The 12,301-nt window shown below is 44.9% G+C and overlaps 1 protein-coding gene across 5 annotated transcripts in view; it reads left to right on the top strand.

The window, feature by feature from the left end:
• The window catches only part of VPS8 (VPS8 subunit of CORVET complex), a 67,547-nt gene that overhangs the window by 8,925 nt on the left and 46,321 nt on the right, over positions 1–12,301 (top strand). For 4 of the 5 annotated variants that reach the window (XM_051781766.1, XM_051781767.1, XM_051781765.1 and 1 more), the window contains 10 exons: positions 3,645–3,769; positions 5,342–5,428; positions 6,425–6,492; positions 7,128–7,281; positions 7,381–7,440; positions 8,244–8,351; positions 9,132–9,212; positions 10,250–10,420; positions 11,080–11,154; positions 11,628–11,663. In XM_051781766.1, the coding sequence (XP_051637726.1) occupies positions 3,645–3,769; positions 5,342–5,428; positions 6,425–6,492; positions 7,128–7,281; positions 7,381–7,440; positions 8,244–8,351; positions 9,132–9,212; positions 10,250–10,420; positions 11,080–11,154; positions 11,628–11,663 (965 nt within the window). The remainder of the gene's footprint in view (positions 1–3,644; positions 3,770–5,341; positions 5,429–6,424; positions 6,493–7,127; positions 7,282–7,380; positions 7,441–8,243; positions 8,352–9,131; positions 9,213–10,249; positions 10,421–11,079; positions 11,155–11,627; positions 11,664–12,301) is intronic. The other variant, XM_051781768.1, reaches the window with a different exon arrangement.

Raw genomic sequence — 12,301 nt, 5'->3', positions numbered from 1 at the left:
AAAGAGTCATTCTTACATTCTGGCTTGAGTTTCTTCTGCAGTTTAAAGCAGCAGTTTGTCTGTAGGCTGATCAGTATCTGTACATTTTTTAGGAGAACATGTTTCTACCAGATGTGTTAATTAGGGTGAGATTCACTACTGAAGGCTTGTAAACTGTGTGCAGGGTTTATATTTACAATGGGAATATAAGAGCTTTTTTTGTCTGCAAAAACATAGGTGCATTTTGTGGTTGAACAGAACTCTCTGGATAGTTGTGTCACTAGGAAATTTTGTAACCCTTTGTTTTTTCTTTCATGTATTTGACTTTAGCTATTTTGTTTGTCTTTCCTGAGTCCACTTGTATTCTTGGCTTGTCTGCTCTGTCCTTTCTAAGGAAGACTTGGGAAACTTTCATTCTGATTCTTTGAAAGCTTCTGTTGGCTCTCGAGAAATTATCCCAGGACATTTCTCAGTTTGTGCATCTGATCTTTGAGAAACATTTTTTAGTGGATTAGAGTTGGATTAATTGCCTATTCTTTGACATACTCTCAAGTGTTGCAGAAGTGCTGGTAGGAAGGGATGTCTGGAGCACACAAATACTCTTTAGAGGTTTTCTTTATCCATTTTTCTGGAAGAGCCAGGAGGTTTTACCCTACTCAAAAACCAGCTCTTAAACACAACTCACTGAAGTGTGTTATTTTTCATAAAGACTTGATGTTCCAGACAGAAAAATTTCTGTATGGCTAAACTTTGTTTTGATTTGTGTGGTACCACTATTGATTTGTATTTTTATTTTCTCTCTTGGTTGTAAAACTTATGGTGAGTGTCCTGAGTCTCTGAGGTATGGCAGCATTAAAACTAAATTTTGGGATGATTACCCTTAGATGTGTTTTTAAATTCGCGGGGAGTTGATTTGCTGGCTGGTGGTAACTGGTTGAAAGCAGTGTTACCAATGATATTACTGTTACATTACCAGTTTTATTTCCTCTCAGATTTCTGTTTTTTTTTTTTTTTTTTTTACTCTTCAGTACAAAATGGAGTTCAAATTCATGAACTCACTTTTTAAAGTGCTTGTATTTAAACCACTATCACAGCATCACTTCTTGAATAAATCAGAAGGTGAAACGTTAACCAGAGGAAACACTCAGCAAACTCTGAAGGCTCTCTGTCTTTGGACATTGCCACATATGTGCTGTTTGTTACTTCACTCCTTTCTTTTATGTTGATTTCTGGCTTTTTCTTCCCTCTTGTGGCCCTTTCTGTGTGGATGAACAGGAAAAGGTACAGTAACTGCCCTGTGCACGTGCCCTGCATGCCCAGCTCCCGTGTTCCCAGTTTGCATGTTGTCTGTGCTGGCATTCCAGGTGCCAGCTCAGCAAAGGGCAGTGCAGGAATAGTGGATGCTGCTGCTGGCCACTCTGGGAATTGCTAATGGGATGCATGTGCATTGCACCCTCCCAAATCCCCCAGGCAGGAACAGGTAAAGGTGTTTGTTATCCTGTCCACAGCTCTTTGTGAGGGTGTTGTTTTGGGGCAGGACAAAGCCTCTTCCATGAGCTCACCTCCATCCAGAGCAGTTCTGGCACCCTCCCTGAGAGGATTCGTGATATTGGAGTAATTCTGCAGGGAACCAATTCAAACTCAGGAAAATCAGGGCTTAAGGGAAAGATCTTGGTGGCAGCCTGGTGATCTGAGCAGTGTCAGCTTCTGGAGTGCTCTGCTCATTCCTTTGCTCTGGGAAGTGACTTGTTTCACATTCACAAACTTGGTTTGATTCTGCACTTGCAGAGCTGTGTCTAAGGGCCATCTCACTTTGACCTCAGACTGAGGTTGCTGCCAGAGAACTTTCAGATGAAGAACTAACTGCCTTTTGTAAATTGAAAAATTAAACCCATTTTTGGACAATTGATAGCCACCTTTGTTTCAAGCATTTGGGAAAAGCTTTTTATGTTTAATCCTAAATGTGCCTTAATTCCAAGCTGATAATGTAGGTCTGGAAAATCATCAGATCACCTTCTATAACCTTTTGTTTTTATCTATTTTTATTACTTTGCCAGCTGATTAATAGGACCTCATTGATTCTCTGATCTTGCTTTGCTTTGGAAGCAATTTCATCCATATTATAGTTGTTTTTTAAAAGAAAATCTAATCTAATGGCTCCTCCTTGTGTGTCATCTTTTGACTGGCTGGAAACAAGAACAAGGACTGGCACTGCTCATACAGATCAGTTCATTTTGGGATGTTTGTTTGGAATTAACATTGGGGGTGAAGGGAGAAGAAAAGGGCTCTGGAAAGTTCCTGTGGGGATACATATAAAGATGCATATAAAGCCTTTACAGAGAAAGCTGTGGAAGATTCTCCTTTTTCATGCCTTAGACGAAACAGGTCTTGACTCACTGATGGGCTTGGGCTGCAGTGGAAGGTACAGAATGCCATTTACTTTTCATATGAAGAGCTGGAGCATTCCCCTTGCTTTCAAACATATTTTTATGGTTAGCAGGTGGTATTTTTCTGGACTGTATTTCCAGACCTCTGGAACAGGAATTGGATCTTGACACCATCTGGAGAATATTTCTCTGGGAAACTTGTTTACCAGCTGTAGCTCTGTGTTGTCTGAACTTCCATGGAAATCTTCCATGAGTTATGTTCTTCTTCTGTGACCTGTTCTGATCTGTGCTGTCAGGGATCACAGGGGTGTCAAGGTGCTTTCTGGTGCTGTGGCCAAGGATGTTTTCTGCTCGCCCTGGACAGTGCTTCAGGGTAATCCATGGGTTCAGCAGCTTTTCTTGCTCATATTCATTTCTCCCACTAATGCTCTTCATACAGGTGGAATTTGAGCTGACCCCACTGTGTGCTCAGCCCTCAGTCTGTGTTTGCTGCCTGATGGATCCATCCTTTTGGGGAGGAAATGCAGGATACGTGCTCTGTTTCACATCTGGCACATCTCTAGCAGTGCTCAAGCCTGGAGGAACATTTCCTGTGCCTTGGGCAGACCTTCCAGGGACTTTCTAGTGCTCAGCTCTGTTTCCCTGGATCCCTTCCTTTCCCTTCCTTGCTCTAGGTGACTCCTGCACACAGTGTTACTGTGGTGTTTCTGATGTATTTCCAACAGTCCTCACAAAGCATCTTTGTTCCTTGACCATCTTAACTGTGCCCCTTGGAGAGCAAGTTCCTTTTCCCTCCAGCTTCTAGCCTTTATTAACAAAACCAGGGACTAACATGACAAAATAATAATAAAATTATGACATAGAGTTAAGCCTACATTGGGGTTTTGCAGTTGATGTTCAAATATGGAGATACAAGACTCAGAAGACAGAATTTTCTGTCATCTTCAATGCTTCAAAGCAGAGTAGTAAAAGGAATGCTAGATACTGCTTTGATTTTACCAGTAGTTTCTTCTTCATTATGTAATGCCTCTGCATTTCTATACTCCCTGTGCCTGGTTTGTACTCTTAAAAATCATTTTTGTATTTCCCTGCAAGCCAGTGTCCCATTCTCTCTGTACTAACACGTGCTTTCACCTTGTGAACTCTTTTTTTAAGAACTTAATTGTAAGTCTGCGAGTTGTTAATGTACCCCAAGTGAATTGTACCTGTAAATAATGGCATGATGTTAATTTGAGTCACTGCTCTTCCCTTAATTTCTTGCTGGTTGTTGTGCCCTAGATCAGAACCAGGCCCTGAGGCTGTGCCTGGGCAGCACTGCTGTGGGGGCCCAGTATGGGGCCATCTCTGCCCTCAGCATCAACAACGACTGTTCCAGGCTCCTGTGTGGCTTTGCCAAGGGACAGGTAATATTCCCAGGGGATGAGCTGGAGACTGTCTGGAGTTCCAGGCATCAATGTGTAGCTGTGTGTTGGTTGGTTCAGTGCTCAGAGGCAGTTACACGTGGTGTCATCTGCCCAAAGCCTTTTTGGCAGCCAAGCCCTGCATCCGGGGAGCCAACTCGGAGTGTTTGGGGCTGGTTTCTGGGGAGGAAGTGACTAATGCAGAGTTTAGTGAAAGGATTTAATTGTGACATAATTCCTGCCCCTGATAAACTGAAATGTGCAGTGGCTCACCAAGACAACCTGCTCAGTCTTTCTGGGTCACTTTGTAAGGCCTGTGCTTGGTTTTTACTGTGGTGATGACTTGAAATTCTTGAAACTCATATGTAGCCCCAAAGTTCATTTCATGAAATAAAAGGAATTATCAACTTTTCATTTCTTTTTGTTAAATTTCATTTCACTTCGAGAAATTTTGATTTCATTTAATTTCGTGAAACTTCATTTGATTTTATTTCATGAAATGACTAATATCTTGTGTGGTATTACTGAAGTAGCATTGCTTTGGAATGCAGGGGAAAAAAGGGTTTGAGTCTGTTGTTGTAGTTTTCTGCCCTTCTCAGAACCAAAGGAGAGAAAACAATTCCTGGACAGAAGTTACAAGACAAACTTAAACAAAAATGGAAATACATTAACTTAGTGAAATTCAAAGGAATACAAAAAAGGCTACTTTGTTATGCCTTTTAGATTAATTTCCTTTTGCTCCTTTGGTTTTCTCCTTCATTGTAGATTAAACACACCCCAGTGCCTGTTGGAGGACTAAATGCCAGCCTGCTCCAGACCACATGGAAGTAGAGATTCAATCCATGTGGGACAGCAGCCAGTTTTAAATCATACTTGGATAAATTATTTTGGAGCAGCAGTTCTAGAAGTGTGGATAGGTGATGTATAGAATCACAGAAAGTCCTGTTTCCCATAAAACACTTGATTCAGATTGTAATCTCAGCTCTTCTGGGCTAAACACTCTTCAGCTATGCAGTGAGTAGCTTGGGACCTGCTGCTTCTTAAGTGAGATATTGCTTGGATTGAATATCAAGCAGAAGCCAAGCTCTATCCTCCTGCCTGACCTGCCACTCTGGGCAAGCACAGGAGCAGAGGAGGGACAAGGTTCATGTCATGGACATGCTGGAGTTTTGCTGATGGGTGTTAGCAGAGATTTTTCACCTGTTCAGTGATTCTGGGAGGGAGAAATGCATTGAACCCCTTGGAACAGTGGTGTGTGGCAGCAGAGTTATCCTGCATTCTTTACTGGTGGTGTCAGGCTGTGAGATGAGTGAGATGGGGCAGGGGGGCAGCTGGCCAAAAGGACATGGCTCAGAGTTGTGAAGAGAACTCTAATGTTGTCTGCTATAAGCAGATAAGTAAAATCCTTGGAAAAACAGGGGAGGAACAGATGTCAGGTTGCTTTCCTTTGCTATGAAAACCCTACTAACCTGGGGTGATCATGGCTATATGGGAATTTATCCAGGTACTGTAATGCACGAGGTGGTGGAGAGAGCCCTTGAGAGTACCTGTGTACTGAGCACAGTCTGCTTGCAGATCACCATGTGGGACCTGGCCAGTGGGAAGCTGCTGCGCTCCATCACAGATGCTCACCCCCCAGGAACAGCCATTCTGCACATCAAGGTAAAAGCACTGCAGGTGCTCCTCTCACCCCATCATCACTCATGGGTGTGGTGGCTTTCCTTGTGCAGTACTTCACATTTACTGACAAGAAAGAGCAGAACCCAGGAGCTGTGTGGCAATGGCATGCAGAGAGGAGAAAAAGAGCAGGAATTCTGTTTAAAAATGAAACTGAGTATTTTGAGAGTTGACATAACTGTGAGTTGTACTGCAACAAACAACAGTTGTTGTCTGTTGTGACTCCTCTCTCTGACGCCAAAATGTATGAAGAATTAGTTGCTGGAACACATTTCTCTAAAACTTGGAGTGTTTTGACCTGGATACAGACTTGCCAACTTTAAACTTAAAAAGAGTCTGAGCTGTAGAAAGTTGCTTCTATCAACAGTTTTTCAAATAGCTTGTTGGGAATGTTTGGGTTGAGAGAGAAATCATCTCTGGCTTCTTGTTCATCGTAGTGTTATTGCCACACACAGAAAATCATACCTGATGTTATGCCTGGCTTTATGTGGCCTCAGGTGCTTGTGTGCTGCTAGATCTTGGGTTGCAAAGACCCTGAGATCTGTGACTGTGATCCTTTATTGTCTTAATCATTTGCTCTCATTAGTAGTTCTGGATGTTTCTGATTTGGATCTCTCTGTGACTGCAGCCCATTCAGCAGCTCTGGCCCCAGCCCATGTGCTCAGGGCTGTGAGCTGTTCTAGTGGTAGCACAGATTGTGATCAGCTGTAGGTCTGAGCTGCAGCAGAAAATAGTGGGGCCTTGGTACCAAAATCTGTCAGCAGGGCTTGCTGAGGCATGAAGGGGAAACACAAACCTTGCTTCTCGTGCACATCATAAAAAAAGCCAGTAATTGTCTGAGCTCTGGATATCAAACGTGTCTTTCTGTAGGTGCAATGCTTGTACTTCTGTGTGCTTTTCATACTACCATAGCATATATTTTTATATCATTTTTTGGCAGTTTGTTTCTTAGGGCCACTTTTAACCTGCTCATCTGCTCAGTTTACAGATGACCCGACACTTGCGATTTGCAACGACAGCGGAGGCTCCGTGTTTGAACTGTCCTTTAAGTAAGACAACAACTCTGAGGTACCCATAGAAAGTACAGGGAACCAATTCTGACCCATAGTCTCTAAAATCTAAGCAGAAAAAAACCCCATTGGAACCAATAAAGCTGCTGTGTGAATGCTGAAGGTGCAGTCTAGGGCTGCAGTGTAGTTTCTCAGCTGAAGCAAGGTACTGTCTGGCACTGCAATAGGTGAGTAAAAGCCTTAGTTGTGAAGGGGTCAGTGGATTGTCCAGGATCTTGGCATTCCTTGTGGGCTCTTGTGCAGCTCCTGGAAGTGCTGCCTCTTGGTTTTCCTTGGCTCAGTAGTGAGAACTGCCCTGCAGTAACCACTCATTTTCTTCTTGACCTCTTCAAGAGGAGGAGGGACAAGGAGGAAGGATTGACAATCAAGGCAGTCTGATCGTGTCCAGCAGCTTCCAAAATGTTAGTGTTGGATAAGATCTTAAGGAGTTCTTGTCTGTATCTGAGCAGCTGTGTGGGACTGCTCCCAGTGACATGTTACAAGTGATCCCTGGCACTGTGCAAAGGGCTTTCTAAACTGCATATTTCTGAAGGATCACTCCTGAGACATCATGAGATTGTTGGGCTGATCTCTACTTGATAACTGGCCCCTGAGCTGATCTCTCTTCCTTGCAGGAGGGTTATGGGAGTGAGGACCTGTGAATCTCGGTGTCTCTTCAGTGGCTCCAAAGGGGAAGTTTGCTGTATTGAGCCTTTACATGCAAAAGTTGATCTGAGAGACCATCCTATCACCCAGTACTCCCTGCTGGCCATGGCCTCCCTCACAAAGGTAACGTGCTGCTTGCAGGAGGCTTGGTGTGAGAAGTCACAGAGGAGAAGTTCTCTGCTCTGTGCTCAGACGTTTCATTTTGTCTTGTTTTCCTTGAAGATACTGGTTATTGGCCTGAAGCCATCTCTGAAGGTGTGGATGACCTTTCCCTACGGTCGGGTGAGTAATGAAGCCAAACAGGTGCTTTTTGGGTTATGGCTACAAACAGTGTCTGGAGGGCAGGAGGTGAGATGAGAGCCAGGTGTTTGGTGTCACTCCCTTGTCAGCACTGCCAACTGCACTGTGGGATTGCAGTGATAACCAATGGTCTGATGTGGGCAGGCTGTGGGCAGAGAGGGGCTGAGAAGGCTGCTTCCAGCTGTACCTCTGGGAAGATGCTGAATTTCACAGATAGGTAGGAAGGAGCCCCTCTGCTGCTTGTCTTCCCTGCTGCAGCCTGGTGCAGTGGGATGTTCAGCTGACTGGGGGTACAGTCACCCTGGACTGGGGCTGCTGTTTTACAGAGGAACCATACAAGAGACCCCTTAATTAAAGGGGCCGAAGCTGGGTGGAATTAGAGCACTAGTCAGGCTTCTGAACTCGATTATTCACTTTCACTACTTGCTGGTATAGTTCCTCTTGGAAAGCAGCAGGGGGCAGGTGAGGGATATGTTAGGGTGGGAGAATGGAGACAAGGCTGCAAGCAAGCTGCAGCTCGTTGTAGTGCATCCATCCCTGTGAGATTGGATGTTCACTGGGCAGAGAGGACACTGGGGGGTTGTGACTGGGTGTCCACTAAACGTGGGGCTGCACCAAGGGGCATGAGCTGCCACTCAGCTGCCACCAGGCCAGGAATTGAATTAGCTTTGCAGCCCGTGTGTGTACGTGGTGAAGTCAGTGAGAAGCTGATGAGCCACACGTGTCCTGGAGCTGAGGGTGTGCCTGGCCTGCCCTAAATACTTGCTGTGCTTGTTGTGTGACAGATGGACCCCTCGAGTGTCCCTCTCCTGGCCTGGCACTTTGTGGCTGTGCAGAGCTCTGTGAACCCCATGCTGGCCTTCTGTCGAGGAGACGTCGTGCACTTCCTGCTGGTGAGCCTGGGGTGTTCTGTGCTGCTGCTCAGATAGTCCTGTCTCACTGATGTGTTCAGCTGACACAGCCTGTGTCTCAGTGACAGGGTGATCTCTGAGCATACTGGGCATGGCTGCAGCTTGGCAAAACCAGCCTGGTGCTCACTGCTCCTCAGCAAGCAGTGGTGTCCTTCCCTGAGAACCCAGAGGTGTGAGATTTATCTGTTCCAGAGGTATTGATTTGCAGCTGATTTCTACTGGAGGTAGAGTGTGGGTTGTTTTCAGGGAGGGCACATGAATTTGAGACACCATTCTATTTTTTGCTGTAAAACTTGAGTCTGGAAAAAAATTGTATAAACCACTAAGAAAAGAGCTTCCAGATCCTGTTGGTGTGTGACTTAAGGGGGTGCTGCTCATCCTGGTTAGGTCTGCAGCAGTTACACATGCAGATATGGTTCTTGAAGATGGTTTCATGCCTGCTTCCAGTATGAGAGCAGTACCTGGGCTTCAGAAAATCTGGCATTTTGGCTTTGGAGTGCTAAGTTTGTTTCCCAACTCTGCTGTCATCTTGGACCTTAAGCTTTGCTCAAACATCCGAACATTGTATTGTCTGGATTGATCCTCTTTCTCCTCTACCTTCTGTCCTGGTAAAACTGAGCAGAAAGAAAAGGATATGTTTAAGCCTGTCTTGCTGAGATGCTTCTCTGGGGGGAGCTCCAGACTCCTGGAGTCTTGTGGAGAACTGAGAGGCTGAACTGAAGGAAGTCTTGGACTCTGAGTCAGCTTTGATTTCTCTTTTAGGTCAAGAGAGATGACACTGGTGCAATACATGTCACTAAGCAGAGGCAGCTTCATCTGCACTATGATCTCATCAACTTTACTGTAAGTCTCAATACTACAGAAGGGTTAATTTTTTTTTGCACTAGTTTTCTTGTAAATATGTTTCAATAGCCCTGAGTGCTGTGCTCTTGGCTGTGTTTATCCAGTGCTAACTGACTGAAAATGCCCTTAAACCTGGGACTCTGTGGAAAACCAGCACAAGTGAAATAGCAAGTAGTAGCTAAAGGATAAAAAATCAGTAGCATGGAGGCAACAATACTGCCTTTTTTTGGAAAGGAGGGGTAGCTTTGTTGAGGAAATATTTTCAGGATCAGAGGATATCTGGCAAGAAAGATTTTTATTCTGTATTCAAACTAAAAGTGCAAACTTCTGTGTAATTGGCTCAGTAACATTCCAGTAACATTTCCATACATAAGTGCTTGGTACAGCACCATAATTGATAATTTCAATAAAAAACCCAAAAACTATTAAATTCCAAACATTTACAGAATACAGTGAGCAAAACATGAAAGGCCAAAATACCACATCAATATGGACATCCACATCAGCGGGAATTTGAGGTTTGTAAAAATATGTTTGACTGTTTAAAAAAAAATAAATGAAAAATTGCAAAAGCAATGAAAAAAAGCCTTTTTATTTTGCAAGGTTTTGAACATAAAAGTAGGAGCTGCAGAATATGAGTGACAGGCTTTGAGTTAAACTCAGTTGTACCGTATCTCTTTTTACTGCCTCTTGTTGCTATATTTACCTAAGAGATCTGGGAGCAGATGGTGTAATCATCTTGGGTTTGAGACCTTTGGATAGAAAGTGTGCTGGAGCATAAAGAGTGCACCAAGAGCTCTGGTGGATTTGCCATTTGTCCACAGCTCTTTCTGTGAAGATTCCATGTGATTTTTCTCCGGGGGGAGCCCCCCTGTCTTACCTTTGGAGTTCCGTGTGTGTGCAGCTGTGCAGTGACCGTGTGTAGTAACAAAGCCCTCCTAGAACTCCCCGTGTTGGTACTCAGAGGTGTGGCCAGAGCCTGGTTCATTGCTGTCTGTGTTTGCATTGCTGGAACGTGGGACTTGCTGCTCTTGCAGTGGATCAACTCGCGGACCGCGGTGCTGCTGGACAGCGTGGAGAAGCTGCACGTCATAGACCGGCAGACACAGGAGGAGCTGGAGACCATCGAGATCCCAGAGGTGCAGCTGGTCTACAACAGCAGCCACTTCAAATCCCTGGCCACGGGGGGCAACGTCAGCGAGGCCCTGGTAGGCAGCAGGGACCTGCTGTGGCAGCAGCTGTGTTTGGGATACACCCCAAGTGGGAGCCTGCAGGGGAAAAGCCCTTTTGGAGCACCTCGAAAGTCAGACATGGTGGTGATGTGGGCAGCTAGCACACAGCTCATGCTTCCTTTTGTGCACTGAGGTTTTTAGGAGCTGCTCTTCAAACCTTGGAATGCTCTGTCCAGGACAAAAGCTGATGTGCTTTATTCTTTAAGAGATTTTTTTACATACTACTCCCCAAAGACTGGAGCGTTGGTTACTGGCAGTCAAACTTGTGTTGGAGCAACTCTCACTTCAACAGTCGCCTCTCCATCTGTGTGCCCTACACATTTGCTCTTGAGGGAGATTTGGGAAGCAGCAGATGGCAAGGAAGGAGCCCCCACAACTTTTTTGGCACCTGAGCCCTATTTAGTCATGTTTTTGGGTAGCCAGAGCTCAGCAGCAGTTTAAGCCAAGTTCCCAAGCAGGAAGGAGTGACAGCAGAGCTCTCTGACTTACCACTGTCCAGCAATCTGTGGGGTTCTCTCCCCAGCCTCATTTTGGTTTCTGAGTTACAAAGGGTCTTTAAAGTGCATTTATGTATCTTGGGAAATTTTACAAAAACAAAAGGCAGGTTTACTTGAATGTGGTTTTTTTCCCTGTAGGCACTGGTGGGAGAGAAGGCTTGTTACCAGTCCATCAGCAGCTGTGGTGGCCAGATCTTTTACCTTGGAACTAAGGTAAGTGGAGAGAGTTTTTAAATAAAAATACAGGCCACTCACTGTTGGTTGTAGCTCTTATTCCAGAGAAGGACAGCTTTTCTTCTGTGGAAATGTGTATTGGGAATGGGCTCTTTGTGCACTTATGTTGTGGAATTAAAGAAATGTGCAAAAATTTGGTTTTAGCCCAGGTATGGGCTAAGTAAGACCTTGTCATAGTTTCAGAGTATCCTGATTTGTGCTGCTTCAGGGTAGACTCAGCATTACTTTACTGACATCTCCTGTGGCCTAAGCTTCAATATCTCTGTTATAAATGTGTTGGGGAATAAACAGAAGGAAATAAGACAGCAGGGAAAACTGGGCTGCCATTTATACAGCTTGAGGGTTGCTTTCCTTAGCTCCTCTGTACCATGTGTGGTGGGTCAGTGGGATACCACAGGCTGCAGGAGCAACTGTAAGTAAATAACTCTTTTAATTTCTTTTTTCTTTCCTAGTCTGTTCACGTCATGACATTGAGAAGCTGGAGAGAGGTATGTTGAGAGGGAAACTGGACAGCTTAGTAGGTTGGAATTGCTTAAGTATAGGTCCAGAGAAGGAAGGGAGCATTTGTTGAGTTCTGAGCACTGTGCTCAGGATGCCCAAGTGCCACACAGAGCCAGCACTGCAGATATCCTGATTTTGGTGGGGGACACTGTGGGACTCCTCTTGCACGACCTTGCAGGCTGGATGGAGCCCCTGCTCTCCCAAACCAGGCACTGTGCCTTGCCAGGGGTCAGCTCCTGTTAATGAGACAGAGATAGTGCAGTGCCTGACTCGGGGACTGTGTGGTGGTGCAACCCTTGTGTGTGCCACGTGAGCATCCAGGAGTTGAAGGAAGTCTGGTTCGCTGTATTTTATCTCCACCTACTGCAGGACCCACATCATAAAATCCATCAAAGGCTACTGAGAAAGTTCATAGTATTTTAGATCCTTGTTGGCTGAAGATTTTCTTTGGAACATCATTTCTCTGAGGGCTCAAACCCTATCAGTTTCCACACTGAAGTTCTTAGTGATCTATTCATGTCTGTCTGTTCCTGTGTGTACTTTTCACTTGAATTGAAGACCTGTTTTCCTTACTGGATCACCACTCTGCAGTATGTTTATCCAGTGTATGCATCTTCTGTCTCAG

Source organism: Manacus candei, unplaced genomic scaffold, assembly GCF_025592945.1.
Source record: "Manacus candei isolate 608988 ecotype Guabito, Panama unplaced genomic scaffold, ASM2559294v1 h1tg000015l, whole genome shotgun sequence".
Taxonomy (NCBI): domain Eukaryota; kingdom Metazoa; phylum Chordata; class Aves; order Passeriformes; family Pipridae; genus Manacus; species Manacus candei.
This window is presented reverse-complemented; position numbering and strand designations above follow the sequence as displayed.